Consider the following 21803-nt stretch of genomic DNA (forward strand, 5'->3'; position numbering starts at 1 on the left):
TAGAATCTCTGGTGGAGCCCTTCGTCTTAATATTCAGCGGCTGGCTTGCTGGAAAAGATCTTTACAATTGTTATTATTATTAAGCGCTGCATTCAGTTGGGAAAATCGATCGTTTGAACAATTCGTTCAGTTTACGACAGATCTAATATTTCAGATGTGGACGAAGCCTTTTTGGACGATTTATAAAAAAACTCAGAGATTGCAGGCTCTCTTCGTCACAGCTGAAACTTCCCAATTAATTACAGGGCCCAGACAATCATCAATGATTCAGACAGAGGACTCATTCGTCATTCACTCTAGAATAAAATGGTCACAAACCTTATTTCTGAGGAAAATTGTACATTGAATCCATCTCCGTACATGTTCCGTTTTCTGTGGATTTCAAGTCTCATGTCATTCGCTTTTACAGGGTTTTCTTTCTCTTTATCTATCACGCTAGTGGCACAAACGTTCCTAGCTCGTTTTAGCGCAAAGAAGAGTAAAAATGTCTTTTAGCAATCCGACAATCTTCCAACCAATACTTCCGAAGCTGTGTCCTTCTCCCTCTATAATGACCATGGAGCATACATATCTGTACCTCTGTTGTTCCAAAGAATAAACGTACTAGAAAAATACCTTGGCGTCGACGAGCTGTCGGCGCATATATTACTTAAAAATCTGATCAGATACTTTTCAAAAGTAAATAATTGTGGATGATTTGATTGACCATTATTAATTATTGCGTGGTAGAGGGTAATTTTCCGTGGGGAGATTACATGATGAAGAATGAAGAACATGAAATTCCAAGCAGGGAAATGTTTTGATGGAAGGATTCCCATCTCCAGTGAAAACCAAAACAGAAAACTGGAGCAAAGACATCACAGTTGCGTAAACAACAGCACTGTTCTGATCAATTGAAGATCATTGAAAAAATTAGAAGTTAAATCCAAAGTAGTTATTTACTTGGTCAATAGGAGGCCCAAATTGAGCAATTTAATTTGAAAAAGTGGAGAACAAGCAATTAAAATTTTTATGTATCTGAATACCTTTCAGCAGATATCTGTTCATTGTAGCTCAATGTAAAATAGCTTCTCCTGGTTTTTTCAGTTCAGAACAATATGAAGAATTTTGACATTTTGATTTCTCATTAAATACTGAGTTTATTTTAAACACTAGAAAATCCAGGATGGAATAACCACAGTATCATGAAAGGGAGTCACAGACAGGCACAACAAAAAGACTGCTAAACAAGTGAGCTTTCAGCCCAAAGATCTTCTTTTAAAGTAAACAACACTCTCACATATTCATGCAAAAACTACTCACACACACACACACACATCCACTGTTTCTTTCACATCTCTGCTGTATGGTGAGTAGCTGTCTATCCTTTGCCTTTGTTTTAAATAATATATCTCTTGCAGCCACAAACAGTTCAGGTTAACATCAGATCTGAACTGTCCTAACATACAAATCCTTGTTGAGGATGGAATAACAAATACAAATTTTAGAAAATACAAATGTGCAAACTGAGTGTTTGTCATGCGAGACCTTTATACAGTTGATTTATATTGAATTTTTTGTATGATATCATATATTTCAGGTTAACATCAGATCTGAACTGTCCTAACATACAAATCCTTGTTGAGGATGGAATAACAAATACAAATTTTAGAAAATACAAATGTGCAAACTGAGTGTTTGTCATGCGAGACCTTTATACAGTTGATTTATATTGAATTTTTTGTATGATATCATATATTTCAGGTTAACATCAGATCTGAACTGTCCTAACATACAAATCCTTGTTGAGGATGGAATAACAAATACAAATTTTAGAAAATACAAATGTGCAAACTGAGTGTTTGTCATGCGAGACCTTTATACAGTTGATTTATATTGAATTTTTTGTATGATATCATATATTTCAGGTTAACATCAGATCTGAACTGTCCTAACATACAAATCCTTGTTGAGGATGGAATAACAAATACAAATTTTAGAAAATACAAATGTGCAAACTGAGTGTTTGTCATGCGAGACGTTTATACAGTTGATTTATATTGAAGTTTTTGTATGATATCATATATTTCAGGTTAACATCAGATCTGAACTGTCCTAACATACAAATCCTTGTTGAGGATGGAATAACAAATACAAATTTTAGAAAATACAAATGTGCAAACTGAGTGTTTGTCATGCGAGACCTTTATACAGTTGATTTATATTGAATTTTTTGTATGATATCATATATTTCAGGTTAACATCAGATCTGAACTGTCCTAACATACAAATCCTTGTTGAGGATGGAATAACAAATACAAATTTTAGAAAATACAAATGTGCAAACTGAGTGTTTGTCATGCGAGACCTTTATACAGTTGATTTATATTGAATTTTTTGTATGATATCATATATTTCAGGTTAACATCAGATCTGAACTGTCCTAACATACAAATCCTTGTTGAGGATGGAATAACAAATACAAATTTTAGAAAATACAAATGTGCAAACTGAGTGTTTGTCATGCGAGACCTTTATACAGTTGATTTATATTGAATTTTTTGTATGATATCATATATTTCAGGTTAACATCAGATCTGAACTGTCCTAACATACAAATCCTTGTTGAGGATGGAATAACAAATACAAATTTTAGAAAATACAAATGTGCAAACTGAGTGTTTGTCATGCGAGACCTTTATACAGTTGATTTATATTGAATTTTTTGTATGATATCATATATTTCAGGTTAACATCAGATCTGAACTGTCCTAACATACAAATCCTTGTTGAGGATGGAATAACAAATACAAATTTTAGAAAATACAAATGTGCAAACTGAGTGTTTGTCATGCGAGACCTTTATACAGTTGATTTATATTGAATTTTTTGTATGATATCATATATTTCAGGTTAACATCAGATCTGAACTGTCCTAACATACAAATCCTTGTTGAGGATGGAATAACAAATACAAATTTTAGAAAATACAAATGTGCAAACTGAGTGTTTGTCATGCGAGACGTTTATACAGTTGATTTATATTGAAGTTTTTGTATGATATCATATATTTCAGGTTAACATCAGATCTGAACTGTCCTAACATACAAATCCTTGTTGAGGATGGAATAACAAATACAAATTTTAGAAAATACAAATGTGCAAACTGAGTGTTTGTCATGCGAGACCTTTATACAGTTGATTTATATTGAATTTTTTGTATGATATCATATATTTCAGGTTAACATCAGATCTGAACTGTCCTAACATACAAATCCTTGTTGAGGATGGAATAACAAATACAAATTTTAGAAAATACAAATGTGCAAACTGAGTGTTTGTCATGCGAGACCTTTATACAGTTGATTTATATTGAATTTTTTGTATGATATCATATATTTCAGGTTAACATCAGATCTGAACTGTCCTAACATACAAATCCTTGTTGAGGATGGAATAACAAATACAAATTTTAGAAAATACAAATGTGCAAACTGAGTGTTTGTCATGCGAGACCTTTATACAGTTGATTTATATTGAATTTTTTGTATGATATCATATATTTCAGGTTAACATCAGATCTGAACTGTCCTAACATACAAATCCTTGTTGAGGATGGAATAACAAATACAAATTTTAGAAAATACAAATGTGCAAACTGAGTGTTTGTCATGCGAGACCTTTATACAGTTGATTTATATTGAATTTTTTGTATGATATCATATATTTCAGGTTAACATCAGATCTGAACTGTCCTAACATACAAATCCTTGTTGAGGATGGAATAACAAATACAAATTTTAGAAAATACAAATGTGCAAACTGAGTGTTTGTCATGCGAGACGTTTATACAGTTGATTTATATTGAAGTTTTTGTATGATATCATATATTTCAGGTTAACATCAGATCTGAACTGTCCTAACATACAAATCCTTGTTGAGGATGGAATAACAAATACAAATTTTAGAAAATACAAATGTGCAAACTGAGTGTTTGTCATGCGAGACCTTTATACAGTTGATTTATATTGAATTTTTTGTATGATATCATATATTTCAGGTTAACATCAGATCTGAACTGTCCTAACATACAAATCCTTGTTGAGGATGGAATAACAAATACAAATTTTAGAAAATACAAATGTGCAAACTGAGTGTTTGTCATGCGAGACCTTTATACAGTTGATTTATATTGAATTTTTTGTATGATATCATATATTTCAGGTTAACATCAGATCTGAACTGTCCTAACATACAAATCCTTGTTGAGGATGGAATAACAAATACAAATTTTAGAAAATACAAATGTGCAAACTGAGTGTTTGTCATGCGAGACCTTTATACAGTTGATTTATATTGAATTTTTTGTATGATATCATATATTTCAGGTTAACATCAGATCTGAACTGTCCTAACATACAAATCCTTGTTGAGGATGGAATAACAAATACAAATTTTAGAAAATACAAATGTGCAAACTGAGTGTTTGTCATGCGAGACCTTTATACAGTTGATTTATATTGAATTTTTTGTATGATATCATATATTTCAGGTTAACATCAGATCTGAACTGTCCTAACATACAAATCCTTGTTGAGGATGGAATAACAAATACAAATTTTAGAAAATACAAATGTGCAAACTGAGTGTTTGTCATGCGAGACCTTTATACAGTTGATTTATATTGAATTTTTTGTATGATATCATATATTTCAGGTTAACATCAGATCTGAACTGTCCTAACATACAAATCCTTGTTGAGGATGGAATAACAAATACAAATTTTAGAAAATACAAATGTGCAAACTGAGTGTTTGTCATGCGAGACGTTTATACAGTTGATTTATATTGAAGTTTTTGTATGATATCATATATTTCAGGTTAACATCAGATCTGAACTGTCCTAACATACAAATCCTTGTTGAGGATGGAATAACAAATACAAATTTTAGAAAATACAAATGTGCAAACTGAGTGTTTGTCATGCGAGACCTTTATACAGTTGATTTATATTGAATTTTTTGTATGATATCATATATTTCAGGTTAACATCAGATCTGAACTGTCCTAACATACAAATCCTTGTTGAGGATGGAATAACAAATACAAATTTTAGAAAATACAAATGTGCAAACTGAGTGTTTGTTATGCAAGACGTTTATACAGTTGATTTATATTGAATTTTTTGTATGATAACATACATTCAGACCAACATAAATAAAAATGAAAGTGCTATTTATATTTATAATGTGGAGAAATAGAAGCATTTACTTTCTACATGGATAATATGGATGTGACAGCTACATTTGCGAGTGTTATTTAAACAAGTTACACCATAAAAGGAAATTGCAATGGTGGCCACAGCTCTATGCTGTTAGGTAAACATAAGTTTCAACTTCAATTTAATCTCCAGTAACATTACAGAAGCTGAATTTTGACAAACCTTAGAGCAGTATTTAGGCAGGTCATTCACTTACAAGGTTGCTTTTAATGTTACCATTACACTCTGCTCCAGCAGAAAGAATGAACTTTTGGATTTATAAGAAATAGTACTGCATATAGGCAAACATTGGCTAATTGACAGCCGAATCAGCCTAATCTGGACTCAGTGAGTGACAACAATGAACTGACTGAAAATCTTCCACAGCTCTCAATTCTAATGACTTTAAACATCTCATGGAACAAATAATCCATGCTACTATTCTTTGCTTATTGTTAGAAAAACTTCTGGATGTAAGCACAGCTGCACAAAACCACAGTGTACTGTCAATTGCCCATTGCCCAGTGTACTTGCTAATCACTCGACTGCTTCTGTGCTATCATCTCTCTCACATCCAAAAGCCACTAAAAAAATAAAATAAAATAAAAACAGGTAAAACCACAACAAATACACTCCTACTACTGTACCTAAATGCTAATGTGAGGCATGTGTTTTTTAAGTAAGTGCCGTTTTGAAATTTAAAAAAAGACTTGCTAAGATAGCTCAATAATTTCATTTTTACGTGAAAGCCTGTACCTTAATCTACGCACTGACGCCATTACAGTCTGATTCTTCCTTGTTTACGATGTGTACTGAGTGTTTAAGATGCCTCCAATAATCGTGAGTCCCGCCGACTGTGAAGTAAGGGCTGTTATAAGATTTCTTAGTGCTAGAGGCCTAAAAACAAACGATATTCATCGTGAGATCTGTGCAGTTTACGGAGAGAACATTATGAGTGATGGAATGGTAAGAAAGTGGGTGAGAGCATTTAAGGATTGCCGCACAAATGTGCACGATGAACAACGGAGTGGGCGTCCTTCGGTTGTTAATGAAAGTTTGGTGCAGGAAGTGGACAATAAGGTGAGAGAAAACAGACACTTTACGATTTCCTCCTTGCTGGATGACTTTCCTACTGCTTCTCGTAGTGTTTTGTATGGCATTGTGACCAAGCACTTGAATTACCAAAAATTGTGCGCACGCTGGGTACCAAAAATGTTGACGGATGTGCACAAAACTAAACGTTTAGACAGTGCATTGACTTTCCTTGAGTGGTACCATGACAACGGTGATGAGTTCTTAAGCCAAACTGTTACGGGCGATGAAATGTGGGCGGCCAATGTCACACCAGAATCAAAGCAACAGTCTGTGGAAGTGCCATACAAAACACTACGATAAACATTAGGAAAGTCATCCCGCAAGGAGGAAATCATAAAGCGTCTGTTTTCTCTCACCTTATTGTCCACTTCCTGCACAAACTTTCATTAACGACCGAAGGACGCCCACTCCGTTGTTCATCGTGCACATTTGTGCGGCCATCTTTAAATGCTCTCACCCACTTTCCTACCATTCCATCACTCATAATGTTCTCTCCATAAACTGCACAGATCTCACCATGAATATCGTTCGCTTTTAGGCCTCTAGCACTAAGTAATCTTATAACAGCCCGTACTTCACAGTCGGCGGGACTCAGGATTATTGGAGGCATCTTAAACCCTCAGCACACAACTTAAACAAGGATGAATCAGACTGTAATGGTGTCAGTGCATAGATTAAGGTACATGCTTTCATGTAAAATAAAACTATTGAGATATCTTAGCACGTCTTTTTTTAATTTCAAAACGGTACTTACTTAAAAAACACACCTCGTACATTATACCAAGGCTCAGTTGAATATACTCTTCTTTGATGTCATAAGTGTCTGCTTTTATGGCGTGTTTATCATGCCTGATTGTTGTATGGTCACAAAGTCAACTTCATGTCAGGAAAATATAACATGAATTAAATGATGTGACAAATGAAGAGGTTGATACCAAACAGAGCAATATGTCATACGCCTAAAAACATTACAACCTCCAAACATATTATTGCTCCTTCATAAAATACACAAAATGAATTAACTGATCCAGCAATGAAGAGACTGATACCAAATGGAACAATATGACATATCCTTGAAAACTTTAGAACATGCAAACTTTTAATGTAAAACAATGAGAACTGCAGGTAGGAAAGGTAAGGAAAAGCCAGATTGCTACTTACCATAAAGAAGACAGGTTAATTTGCAGACAGGTAAAACTAAAAGACACTTACGCTCCAAGCTACCAGAGATTGTGGTCATGTCTGCGTGAAGGGTGCTTGCTTGTGTGTGTGTTTGGGGGGGGGGGGGGGTGTTTTTCTTTTAATCATGAAGGCTGTGGCCAAAGCTAATGTGTAACTGTCTTTTAATTTGCCTGTCTGCAACTTACCCTGCTTTCTTCACAGTAAGTAGCAATCTACCTTTTCCTTACATTGTTAAATTGTAACATATTATTATTCTATCATGTCATATAGAAAATTAACTACTTTTGTAAACAAATTTACCAGTGAGGTGACTTTTTTGTTGCAAATACATTAGTAATTTCACTACCTCTTATCATTGGAAATAGTACTGTTAGATTCTATGACTCAAGTGCTTTGGTTACTGTGAATAATTTAGCTGGTCTCAGGTCCCAAAACAAAAATACAGTGGCACAGTATAGTCACAGTTTTATGTTTATTGTACTAGACAAAAAAGTATCAAATCCACACAATGGTCCCAGCCCAACTATCATTTATAACTTTTTGCCAACTTAACCATTTTCATTTTTTGTTGTGATCTCAATTACAATTAGATTGATAGTGTGTATATTATTTCATAATAGGTACCTTGTGATAGGCTGCATGACATTTTTGATAAACATAATTACAATCATGATATTTCATTAACATTTACTTTATTGTAATTTTTTCATAAACTACAAGCATTTCCATGGCCATCTTTCACTACTTCAATAATTACTTCACTTATGGAGTACTGTAATATTCATCTACATCATTTCAAACTTCTAGCATCATGTACAGTTTCTCACAAAAGTGCCATTTTTTTGAGGAAATTAATAAGGTTTAAGTGATCTGAACATTGCACTGCCCTTGGTTGATATTTTATTGGTTTACATCATTAGTTTAGCCATTTACTAAAGTTGAAAATGAAATAAAATTCTCTGAAAATAGTCATCATCTATGCAACACCAAGAGACAGTTCAAAGGGTGATGAGCTATCTTAAAAATATGAAATACACTCCTGGAAATTGAAATTAGAACACTGTGAATTCATTGTCCCAGGAAGGGGAAACTTTATTGACACATTCCTGGGGTCAGATACATCACATGATCACACTGACAGAACCACAGGCACATAGACAGAGGCAACAGAGCATGCACAATGTCGGCACTAGTACAGTGTATATCCACCTTTCGCAGCAATGCAGGCTGCTATTCTCCCATGGAGACGATCGTAGAGATGCTGGATGTAGTCCTGTGGAACGGCTTGCCATGCCATTTCCACCTGGCGCCTCAGTTGGACCAGCGTTCGTGCTGGACGTGCAGACCGCGTGAGACGACGCTTCATCCAGTCCCAAACATGCTCAATGGGGGACAGATCCGGAGATCTTGCTGGCCAGGGTAGTTGACTTACACCTTCTAGAGCACGTTGGGTGGCACGGGATACATGCGGACGTGCGTTGTCCTGTTGGAACAGCAAGTTCCCTTGCCGGTCTAGGAATGGTAGAACGATGGGTTCGATGACGGTTTGGATGTACCGTGCACTATTCAGTGTCCCCTCGACGATCACCAGTGGTGTACGGCCAGTGTAGGAGATCGCTCCCCACACCATGATGCCGGGTGTTGGCCCTGTGTGCCTCGGTCGTATGCAGTCCTGATTGTGGCGCTCACCTGCACGGCGCCAAACACGCATACGACCATCATTGGCACCAAGACAGAAGCGACTCTCATCGCTGAAGACGACACGTCTCCATTCGTCCCTCCATTCACGCCTGTCGCAACACCACTGGAGGCGGGCTGCACGATGTTGGGGCGTGAGCGGAAGACGGCCTAACGGTGTGCGGGACCGTAGCCCAGCTTCATGGAGACGGTTGCGAATGGTCCTCGCCGATACCCCAGGAGCAACAGTGTCCCTAATTTGCTGGGAAGTGGCGGTGCGGTCCCCTACGGCACTGCGTAGGATCCTACGGTCTTGGCGTGCATCCGTGCGTCGCTGCGGTCCGGTCCCAGGTCGACGGGCACGTGCACCTTCCGCCGACCACTGGCGACAACATCGATGTACTGTGGAGACCTCACGCCCCACGTGTTGAGCAATTCGGCGGTACGTCCACCCGGCCTCCCGCATGCCCACTATACGCCCTCGCTCAAAGTCCGTCAACTGCACATACGGTTCACGTCCACGCTGTTGCGGCATGCTACCAGTGTTAAAGACTGCGATGGAGCTCCGTATGCCACGGCAAACTGGCTGACACTGACAGCGGCGGTGCACAAATGCTGCGCAGCTAGCGCCATTCGACGGCCAACACCGCGGTTCCTGGTGTGTCCGCTGTGCCGTGCGTGTGATCATTGCTTGTACAGCCCTCTCGCAGTGTCCGGAGCAAGTATGGTGGGTCTGACACACCGGTGTCAATGTGTTCTTTTTTCCATTTCCAGGAGTGTATATGTGTGTATCGCGTTGTACATTAGTTTTGCGTGTAGTGGTTTACATTGTTAGTTGATATTGGCAGTTACACTACAACCTCCTCAAGGGAGGAGGATCCTGGGGAGCACAGAAATGAGAAAACACTGCTTTCTTCCGCACAGGTGGAGACAGCGTTCCTCTCCGAGCCGAAGAAGCCGACTCCGACAGCGACGCAGCAGAACCTGCTCAACGCGGGGGCAGACTACCGCAACAAGCCGCTGCCCCCTGTGCCGCCCCACCGGACCTCCAGTCGCAGCAGCAGCAGCACCGGCACCGCCCCCGCCCCCGCCCCCGTCCCCGTCCCCGTGCCCACCCCCGTGGTGGCCGCCCCCGCCGGAGGCAGCTCGCACAGCACTGCGCGGACCATCCCCGACACGTCTCTCGTGCTGGAGGAGCGGCTGGACAGCATCCGCCGCAGCCTCACGCCCACGCAGTACTCCAGGTAGGGGGCAGGTCTCCCAGTACGTCTGTCTGGATCGGCCGGACGCTTTCCACTCTGCTCCGCTGCTATAGTTCAATTCTTGTATCTTGGCAGCTAGTGCATGCCCACCCAGATGCGGGAGATCGCTGTGTTGCCAGTTGCACGCACCAAGAGAAGCAGCGCCATAGTATAGTATAGTTCGCAAACTTACGTTTAGGGGGGAGCACGCAGTTTATGAAGTAAAGCCACCACGGCCGCATTAACCCTTTCGCTGCTACAGAGACGTCCTCCCCGCATTCCGTGCTCTGCGCAATTTTGTCATCACTGCACTGCTCGCCTGTGCAGACACGTGGTGTTCCGACTCCTTTGACACACTTATCATTCGATTTCACAAAAACTATTTGGCCCAAAAATTTGATTTTTACACATATTCTTGACTGATACCTTCCCCGCATAAATGACTTAATTTTTTTTCGATGTTCAATGCAGTTATTGTGCAGCATTAAATGTAGTAAATCATTGCACGAAATTTTGAAGAGTTTGCAGAGGTAAAAGTCCGTAGCGTAAACTTTCCGTATGGTCAATTTTAGTTGCCACTATAAATTTCAAAAAATTACATTCAAACGAATAAAATTCATGAAGTAACACATTTCGATATTGTTTTTAAATTAAGAAATTAAGCACCGAACAAGGTTTGAACTCGGACCCTTTCGCTTAGCAGCCATACACCTTAACCCATTACGCTAATGCAGTTCGTCATTTAACAGCTCTCCTGCAGGACTTTAATATATGACGCAAAATACCGACAAACACTGTTGGTATGACTGTGAATTACTTATTTCGTCGAAGTACAATAGGAAATAAACTATTACTGCTGTTCTTTATATGTGAAAAAGCGGTTCGTGAGAATGATACAAACACCTTTCCTTGCTATCACCTGAATTAGGAGGCTTATTGCTTGTTTGCTTTAATTAATTAATAGAATATGAAGCAACTGGTATAAAGAATGCTTTTTCCAAACTTTCTATAAAAGAAAGTCTGCTATCAAGACATTGCTGTTGTTCAATTACTTTATTTATGAATGAACGTTTGTAAAACTGAAGGCACTCGTCCATGCTCGCTGCACTGCAGTCAAGCTCTCTCAACATCGTTCTCTGTTCATTGGCTGACTGTGTTTTGTGACATCAGATGCGCAGGACGAACCTAAACTCGGCCGCCATCATAAATGACGCGCACTTTAACTTCACTCATTTTTTATATCGTCCAGCACGCCGAGACTTTGTCTTTTGCTGTTGAGCATAGATGCAATTTTCATATTACACTGCGTGACAATTGCTAAGGAACAGAGATATTGTTGGACAGGAATAATCACAGGCAATGATGGATGACATGAAATGCAGTACATATAATACAGGTGGGGTAGTATATTTATAATTAACATTGGTACAGATGTCACCACTTGCAAAAGCGGGATAGCAGACATAAATAACATTCATGTTCGACACAGGTCATGCTCCCAACATAAAAGGTCAGTATCGGACTCCCAGTTGAAATACACCAGGGAGTAACAATTAATTAGCAAATACTCATCTTCATTTCTTGGTGATCTCTAATGCTGCAGTAGCTGTACAAGAATTTGTGAGTTATCTGCTCCACCAAAATTTGCTGCAACTTGCTGAGTTATTGACAGTTTATCTACATGTATTGTTCGTAGTGCTAAGAGAAATTTCAAGAAATTTTGGTTAACTCGATGTCCTCTTTCAAAATCACATGTTTATCGCGCAATATTGTAACACTCGTGAAAATTTTCTTCTTTACATCACCACAGACTTCAAGAAGAATATAATAATTCCAATCCCAAAGAAAGCAGGTGTTGACAGATGTGAAAATTACCGAACTATCAGTTTAATAAGTCACAGCTGCAAAATACTAACGCGAATTCTTTACAGACGAATGGAAAAACTGGTAGAAGCGGACCTCTGGGAAGATCAGTTTGGATTCCGTAGAAATGTTGGAACACGTGAGGCAATACTAACCTTACGACTTATCTTAGAAGAAAGATTAAGAAAAGGCAAACCTACGTTTCTAGCGTTTGTAGACTTAGAGAAAGCTTTTGACAACGTTAACTGGAATACTCTCTTTCAAATTCTGAAGGTGGCAGGGGTAAAATACAAGGAACGAAAGGCTATTTACAATTTGTACAGAAACCAGATGGCAGTTATAAGAGTCGAGGGGCATGAAAGGGAAGCAGTGGTTGGGAAAGGAGTGAGACAGGGTTGTAGCCTCTCCCCGATGTTATTCAATCTGTATATTGAGCAAGCAGTAAAGGAAACAAAAGAAAAATTTGGAGTAGGTATTAAAATTCATGGAGAAGAAGTAAAAACTTTGAGGTTCGCCGATGACATTGTAATTCTGTCAGAGACAGCAAAGGACTTGGAAGAGCAGTTGAACGGAATGGACAGTGTCTTGAAAGGAGGATATAAGATGAACAGCAACAAAAGCAAAATGAGGATAATGGAATGTAGTAGAATTAAGTCGGGTGATGCTGAGGGAATTAGATTAGGAAATGAGACACTTAAAGTAGTAAAGGAGTTTTGCTATTTAGGGAGTAAAATAACTGATGATGGTCGAAGTAGAGAGGATATAAAATGTAGACTGGCAATGGCAAGGAAATCGTTTCTGAAGAAGAGAAATTTGTTAATATCTAGTATAGATTTAAGTGTCAGGAAGTCGTTTCTGAAAGTATTTGTATGGAGTGTAGCCATGTATGGAAGTGAAACATGGACGGTAAATAGTTTGGACAAGAAGAGAATAGAAGCTTTCGAAATGTGGTGCTACAGAATAATGCTGAAGATAAGGTGGGTAGATCATGTAACTAATGAGGAGGTATTGAATAGGATTGGGGAGAAGAGAAGTTTGTGGCACATCTTGACAAGAAGAAGGGACCGGTTGGTAGGACATGTTCTGAGGCATCAAGGGATCACAAATTTAGCATTGGAGGGCAGCGTGGAGGGTAAAAATCGTAGAGGGAGACCAAGAGATGAATACACTAAGCAGATTGAGAAGGATGTAGGTTGCAGTAGGTACTGGGAGATGAAGCAGCTTGCACAGGATAGAGTAGCATGGAGAGCTGCATCAAACCAGTCTCAGGACTGAAGACCACAACAACAACATCAACAACAACAACAACAACAACACATCACCGTTAAATTCAGTGATGGAAGGGTGTTTTCTATGGTTAGTTTCCATATTGACATTGCAATGTAACAATGCTGGCTACTTTGAACACAAGTGTGGATGTACCATAGCCACATGGTGAAATTAGCTTCAGCCATGGCTGGGTCTATAGTTTGCATTGTCAAGTAAGATTATTTGTTGTCTGAACAATGGATATATCATCTTGCAAGGCAGTAACAGAACTTTAATCTTAAAGGGGGTGTAATGGATTTTGGTCCAAAAAATCGATTTTTCAAATATATTACTTTCTTGATCTGCACGGTTTAATCTATGTTGTGTGGGAATTTTATCATGATAGCAGCTTTAGAAATACCTTTAAATTGTTAAACTGATTAACTCGGCACTGGCAGCCACTCCCACCTTTTCCAACATTCGGGAAACTGCTTGCTTCAGCGGAATTTTTGTCAGTGTGAAGGCTATTTTCTTTCAGTATCTTTGCCTGACATGTATATCTCTGGCTGACATCTATATCTTTGCCTGAAAATTTTTTTGTATGTGGTTTATTTACATTTTGACAATACTAACAGATATTAGCAGGTGGAAGGTTGAATTCACAAACCTTTACTTGGAAGTCAAGATTTACGCATAATGGGTGGTAGAAAAACTGTGTTTGGGAAACAGAGGATGCATGGCAAGTGGTTTACCGACAAAAAAATTGATTCTCTTGAGTTATTTCATGGGAGAGCTATTAGAAACAACACAGATAATTTAGAGGCAATTACGTGTGCTGTGTGCGCAATTTTTTTCCACAAACTATCCACTGACCAAACACCAATGCACAGTCCGTGTCCGAAACATGATTGGTGTAAGTTCAACAACAGAAATGAGACGTATTCACATAAATACTCATTACCACAACATCTTGTGAATGCAATTAAGCCCCCATTCAGGTTTCTTGCAAACCTTGACTTATTGAGGAAGTGTCTTCATGGAGACACACAAAACGCAAATGAAAGCCTCAATAATTTAATTTGGATTATATGCTCAAAAAGGCATTCTGTGGACTTGAAGTACGCAAAATAGGTGTCTATGATGCAGTTTTTGTTACAATAATAGAAATAATGGCAGAACTGAAGTGCTGGGTCAAGAAAGCTAACAGATCAGTGTCTTACTTGCAAATACAGGCCAGGCAGATTCAAAGAGGAGAGAAGAGAAACCTGGAGGATGAGGAGTATCAATATGGAGGATTTTAAAATTGAGGTAAACCTATTACATGTAGAAGAATGAGAAGAAAATCTTTTAAACTCATTTTCTGTGTTTTACATTTTTTACTTTGTTAGAAGCCTTTTCTCAAAAAGTATATGTGCTAATGCTATGAAATTTTCAGGAACTTTTTGCAGTGTGTTGCTGTCTCCCTGGAACTAAAAAATATGAGATCCTTCAATTATATTCTGATTTTTAGATGATTGTATATGAAAAAAAAGTTAATTTTGGATGTGCAAAATTAAACACTCTGTTAATGACACATTTTGTACTATAAATTGTTAACTGTAGTTCAGTGGTCCTATAACCTTCTCAGGACACTACAGTAAAATTTTCAGATTAATTGCATGATTAGGATTTCAGTTATGGCTTTTTATAAAAAAGACAACAAAAAAATTAAAAATTCAGATTTTTGGCAAAATATTAATCCTACATATTTTATTATATTTTTCCATTAAAATACAGTTTGTTTGCTTTACACATGCAAAATTTTAGATTTGTACATTAATAAATATGGTTGTAATAATGGAATATAATAATTCCAATCCTAAAGAAAGCAGGTGTTGACAGATGTGAAAATTACTGAACTATCAGTTTAATAAGCCATGGCTGCAAAATACTAACGCGAATTCTTTACATACAAATGGAAATATGGTAGAAGCTGACCTCGGGGAAGATCAGTTTGGATTCCGTAGAAATGTTGGAACACGTGAGGCAATACAGTGCACGATGAGCAACGGAGTGAGCGTCCTTCGGTTGTTAATGAAAGTTTGGTGCAGGAAGTGGACAATAAGGTGAGAGGAAACAGGCACTTTACGATTTCCTCCTTGTGAGATGATTTCCTAATGTTTCTCATAGTGTTTTGTATGGCATTGTGACCACGCACTTGAGTTACCGAAATATGTGCACACGTTGGGTACGGATTTGCACAAAACCAAACGTTTAGACAGTGTATTGACTTTCCTTGAGCAGTACCACAATGATGATGATGATTTCTTAAGCAAAATTGTTATGGGTGATGAAACTTGGCTGGCCTACGTCACACCAGAATCAAAGCAACCATCCATGGAAGTTGAGCAAGGGCATCGTTTTGCTGCAAGACAATGCCCGTCCGCATGTGGCAAATCAGACCAAAGATCTGATCACATCTTTGCAATGGGAAACTCCAGATCATCCTCCGTACAGCCCCGATCTTGCACCCAGTGACTACCGTCTGTTCCTGCACTTGAAGAAACACCTGGGTGGACAGAGTCTTCGAGACGATGACGAAGTCAAAACAGTGGTGATGCAGTGGTTGTTAACAAGTCAGGCGGCAGACTTCTATGAGGAGAGTATTCAAAAACTGGTAGAACACTATGACAAGTGCCTCAATATTGACGGAAATTATGCAGAAAAGTAGATTAAGGTACATACAGGTTTTCATATAAAAATAAAATTATTGAGATATTTAGCACGTCTTTTTTAAATTTCAAAACGCTACTTACTTAAAAAAACACACCTCATATTTGCCTGCTGTCTTTCGTTCGGTTCATGCGGAGCCCATTTTCCCACTTTCTGCAACTTTCCCATAGCTTTCAACCAAAGAGAAAGAGCTTTCTGCATCACATTCAACAGAAGGTCCTGTGGAGTTTGAGAATCATCTTCATCTAATAAGGTCTGCAATTCATTGTGTTCGAACTTTTTTGGTGGTTTCCCACACTCGTCATTTCTCACGTCAAAATGGAATTTTTTGAACCACTGTGTTTTCCCAAGTGCATGCTCACCGAAAGCTTCGCCAAACATTTGATGGATTCCTGCAGCAGTTCTCTTCGAATGATAACAGAAAACCAATGCTGCCCCTAAATCATAGTTCATAAACACGAAACACGAGAAGTTTACGAGTTTGAAACACATACCAAGAATGGAACTTTGGTTACTGGATGCTGACTTTTGTCATCAGCTGTTACAGGAAGCAGATGGTGCTGCAGATGCGGTCTTACAGGCCTTACACTGATGGCTAGCATCATCTGTAGGGAAATTTTGGTTTCATACTTCTATGTTGAATGGAATGGACAGTGTCTTGAAAGGAGGACGTAAGATGACCATCAACAATAGCAAAATGAGGATAATGACATGTAGTCAAGTTAACTCGGGTGATGCTGAGGGAATTAGATTAGGGAATGAGAGACTTAAAGTAGTAAAGGAGTTTTGCTATTTGGGGAGCAAAAGACTGATGATGATCGAAGTAGAGAGGATATAAAATGTAGACTGGCAATGGCAAGGAAAGCGTTTCTGACAAAGAGAAATTTGTTAACATTGAGTATAGATTTAAGTGTCAGGAAGTCGTTTCTGAAAGTATTTGTATGGAGTGTAGCCGTGTATGGAAGTGAAACATGGTCGATAAGTAGTTTAGACAGGAAGAGAATAGAAGCTTTTGAAATGTGGTGCTACAGAAGAATGCTGAAGATTAGATGGGTAAAACACATAACTAATGAGGAGGTATTGAATAGAATTGGGGAGAAGAAAAATTTGTGGCACAACTTGACTAGAAGAAGGGATCGGTTGGTAGGACGTGTTCTGAGGCATCAAGGGATCACAAATTTAGTATTGGAGGGAAGTGCGGAGGGTAAAAATCGTAGAGGGAGACCGAGAGATGAATACACTGAGCAGATTCAGAAGGATGTAGGTTGCAGTAGGTACTGGGAGATGAAGCAGCTTGCACAGGATGGAGTAGCATGGAGAGCTGCATCAAACCAGTCTCAGGACTGAAGACCACAACAAAACTCCTATACCTGGTACCTTTCGTGAAGGTTGAAAAAATTTTGATAAGTTAAAATCAGTGTGACCTTACTGACTGTGGCACTCGCTGTCGTCAGGCAGAACGAGCGTCACTGCCGTCGGAACACTCGCGACTCCGGTTCTGTTCTCTGTTCAGGGGCGAGGTGCCCGCAGCTGCAGACTTTGCAGGCCGGCGGCAGCAGAAACGCTACCAGTCGCTGCCGCCCATGTCGTCCCTGCCGGCGACGCGCCAGCAGCTGGAGGCGATGGAGCGCGCGGCCCGCGGCTCGCCGCCCGCCTCGGACTACCGGCCGGCGGGCAAACCGTCGGCCGCTGCGAGTCAGTCGGCGTACCGGCAGGTGAGGCCCCGCGCGTACGAGTGGTACGGATGTAGCTTCTAGTGCAAACGGTAGGATTAACATTACCGACAATTACAACTACTCGTTTGAAAGATCGAGCAGCCACGTGCCAGAGTGGCACTGTTCACGAGTTCAGAAATTGTGAATGAGTTTTCAGTTTTCCACAGAGGGTGCACTTATTTCAAACTTCCCGGTAGATTCGTAGGGTTTTCCGGGTCGGGGCTCGAACACACGACCTTGCCTTTGTGTCGCAGTGATTGTACCGGCTCAGGTACCCGGGCTCAACAATAAGAGAGTTGGCCGTAAAAGGTAAGGTTCTGTGAACAGATGCTTGAAAGCAGCACACAATTTGAATTTGCCAGGAAGTTTTCAGCATTTGCATTTTAAACATTCTGTCCTGTGAATGTACGTAACACATCAGTACTATGAAAAGCTTTTTCTTTCCTGTGTTTTTATCAACTGTGTAGGGGAACATTCCACGTGGGATCTAAAAACAAAGATGATGTGACTTACTGAATGAAAGTGCTGGCAGGTCGATAGACACACAAACAAACACATACATACACACAACATTCAAGCTTTCACAACAAACGGTTGCTTCATCAGGAAAGAGGGAAGGAGATTGAAAGACGAAAGGATGTGGGTTTTAAGGGAGAGGGTAAGGAGTCATTCCAATCCTGGGAGCGGAAAGACTTACCTCAGGGGGAAAAAAGGACAGGTATACACTCGCACACACACACATATCCATCCGCACATACACAGACCCACTACAAATGTCTGCTTGTGTCTGTGTATGTGCGGATGGATATGTGTGTGTGTGCGAGTGTATACCTGTCCTTTTTTCCCCCTAAGGTAAGTCTTTCCGCTCCCGGGATTGGAATGACTCCTTACCCTCTCTCTTAAAACCCACATCCTTTCGTCTTTCCCTCTCCTTCCCTCTTTCCTGATGAAGCAACCGTTTGTTGTGAAAGCTTGAATGTTGTGTGTATGTATGTGTTTGTTTGTGTGTCTATCGATCTGCCAGCACTTTCGTTCGGTAAATAACAACCCAGAATTATTTGTAGGAAACTATTTTCAACGTGTATAAAACACAAGGAAAAGAATATTTTGTGTTTCCCTCTGACAGTTTAAAGCTTGTTCCAAGACTCAATATATACAGCCAAGAAAACCCATACAAATTGAAAAGTAGAAAGTTCCACAATACAGCTTTAGTGCTCATAAAAAGGGCACTACACTTTATCTTTGTGTAGGGAAACCAATATTTGCTCTGGACTCGCATTCGGGAGGATGACAGTTCAATTCTGTGTCTGGCCATCCAGGTTGAGATTTCCTGTGATTTCCCTAAATTGCTGCAAGCAAAGTGGGACGGTTTCTTTTAAAGCGCATGGCCATATTCCATCCCCATCCTTGAAACATCCTGTGCTTGTACTCTAATGACCTTGATGTCAACAGGATATTAAATCCTAATCTTCCTTCCTTCCAATGGTTGCTAAAATAATTTTTAAATAATGATAGTGCTGACTTCAGAGAATAGGGTCAAAAACCAGTGCTTACTGCTGTACATCTGAACTTCATTACTGATGTTCAAAAATATTTTAAATTACATTGTGTAGTTTGCTGTTTGGACTTGATGAGTCTGCTGCTGCTAAAATGAATTATTTAAATTTGTACACTTGGTGACACAATAAAATTGAGATTCTGATCATGCTGCTTCATCATACAGCAATGATAGCTAGGGTTGTATAAACATTATACAGGGTGATTCAAAAAGAATACCACAACTTTAGGAATTTAAAACTCTGCAACGACAAAAGGCAGAGCTAAGCACTATCTGTCGGCGAATTAAGGGAGCTATAAAGTTTCATTTAGTTGTACATTTGTTCGCTTGAGGCGCTGTTGACTAGGCGTCAGCGTCAGTTGATGCTAAGATGGCGACCGCTCAACAAAAAGCTTTCCACACTAACGGGAAAGTCAACCGTCACAATGTCTGTATATGGGGCACTGAGAATCCGCGGGAAACAACTCAGTATGAACGTGACTCGCCTAAGGTGAACGTTTTCCGTGCCATTTCAGCCAATAAAGTTTTTGGTCCCTTTTTCTTCGAAGGTGCTACTGTAACTGGACTACAGTATCTGGAGATGTTAGAGAATTGGCTGTTCCCTCAGCTCGAACAAGAAGCACAACAATTCATATTTCAGCAGGATGGAGCGCCACCACATTGGCACTTATCTGTCCGTAACTACCTGAACGTCAACTACCCGAGGCGATGGATCGGCCGCCAGGCAGCCCGTGACAGAGCACTTCATCACTGGCCTCCAAGAAGCCCTGATCTTACCCCCTGCTATTTTTTCTTATGGGGGTATGTTAAGGATATGGCGTTTCGGCCACCTCTCCCAGCCACCATTGATGATTTGAAACGAGAAATAACAGAAGCTATCCAAACTGTTACGCCTGATATGCTACAGAGAGTGTGGAACGAGTTGGAGTATCGGGTTGATATTGCTCGAGTGTCTGGAGGGGGCCATATTGAACATCTCTGAACTTGTTTTTCAGTGAAAAAAAAACCTTTTTAAATACTCTTTGTAATGATGTATAACAGAAGGTTATATTATGTTTCTTTCATTAAATACACATTTTTAAAGTTGTGGTATTCTTTTTGAATCACCCTGTATAACAATATGAGAAAAAAAAATTACTACCCTCTGCCCAAGAGGCATCATGCCAGTTGTGTGTTCACACTCCCTCTTGCTTTGACAACGGGCACAGTTCAGTGAGAAAGGGAGTTCAAAAGTTTCTTTAGGCATGTCATATCCAGCTGAATCCACTTGGTGATTGGATCATGAAGTGCTATCAAACTACAGGGATGTTCACTGTTGCGTTTCATCCACTGTTACAAATTGTCTGTGAGATTAAGATTGCACAATTTAGCGAGCCAGTTGAGGTGTGTGAGGATGCTGGAGCATTCGTCTAAATGAGAAAGTATGCGTAAAGCCCCGTGAAAATGGCTGTCATGATGCTGGAAGATGAGTGTGGCCACAGTATACGCTAGGGCTCTTGACAAAATATCGATATTTTTCCCAAGAAATATTGATATACAGGGTGATTCAAAAAGAATACCACAACTTTAAAAATTTGTATTTAATGAAAGAAACATAATATAACCTTCTGTTATACATCATTACAAAGAGTATTTAAAAAGGTTTTTTTTCGCTCAAAAACAAGTTCAGAGATGTTCAATATGGCCCCCTCCAGACACGAGCAATATCAACCCGATACTCCAACTCGTTCCACACTCTCTGTAGCATATCAGGCGTAACAGTTTGGATAGCTGCTGTTATTTCTCATTTCAAATCATCAATGGTGGCTGGGAGAGGTGGCCGAAACACCATATCCTTAACATAACCCCATAAGAAAAAATCGCAGGGGGTAAGATCAGGGCTTCTTGGAGGCCAGTGATGAAGTGCTCTGTCACGGGCTGCCTGGCGGCCGATCCATCGCCTCGGGTAGTTGACGTTCAGGTTTCATAACTAACCTTTTTCGTAGGACTCTCCATACAATTGATTGTGGAATTTGCAGCTCTCTGCTAGCTCTGCGAGTCGATTTTCCTGGGCTGCGAACAAATGCTTGCTGGATGCGTGCTACATTTTCATCACTCGTTCTCGGCTGTCCAGAACTTTTCCCTTTGCACAAACACCCATTCTCTGTAAACTGTTTATACCAATGTTTAATACACCACCTATCAGGAGGTTTAACACCATACTTCGTTCGAAATGCACGCTGAACAACTGTCGTCGATTCACTTCTGCCGTACTCAACAACACAAAAAGCTTT

General features: G+C 39.5%; 1 protein-coding gene across 1 annotated transcript in view; it reads left to right on the plus strand.

The window, feature by feature from the left end:
* The window catches only part of LOC126212758 (serine/arginine repetitive matrix protein 2-like), a 629880-nt gene that overhangs the window by 461879 nt on the left and 146198 nt on the right, over nucleotides 1-21803 (plus strand). Inside the window, exons 14-15 of the mRNA XM_049940165.1 lie at nucleotides 10118-10437; nucleotides 17771-17972. Coding sequence (XP_049796122.1) covers nucleotides 10118-10437; nucleotides 17771-17972 — 522 coding nt within the window. The remainder of the gene's footprint in view (nucleotides 1-10117; nucleotides 10438-17770; nucleotides 17973-21803) is intronic.

This window comes from Schistocerca nitens, chromosome 11, assembly GCF_023898315.1.
Source record: "Schistocerca nitens isolate TAMUIC-IGC-003100 chromosome 11, iqSchNite1.1, whole genome shotgun sequence".
NCBI lineage: Eukaryota > Metazoa > Arthropoda > Insecta > Orthoptera > Acrididae > Schistocerca > Schistocerca nitens.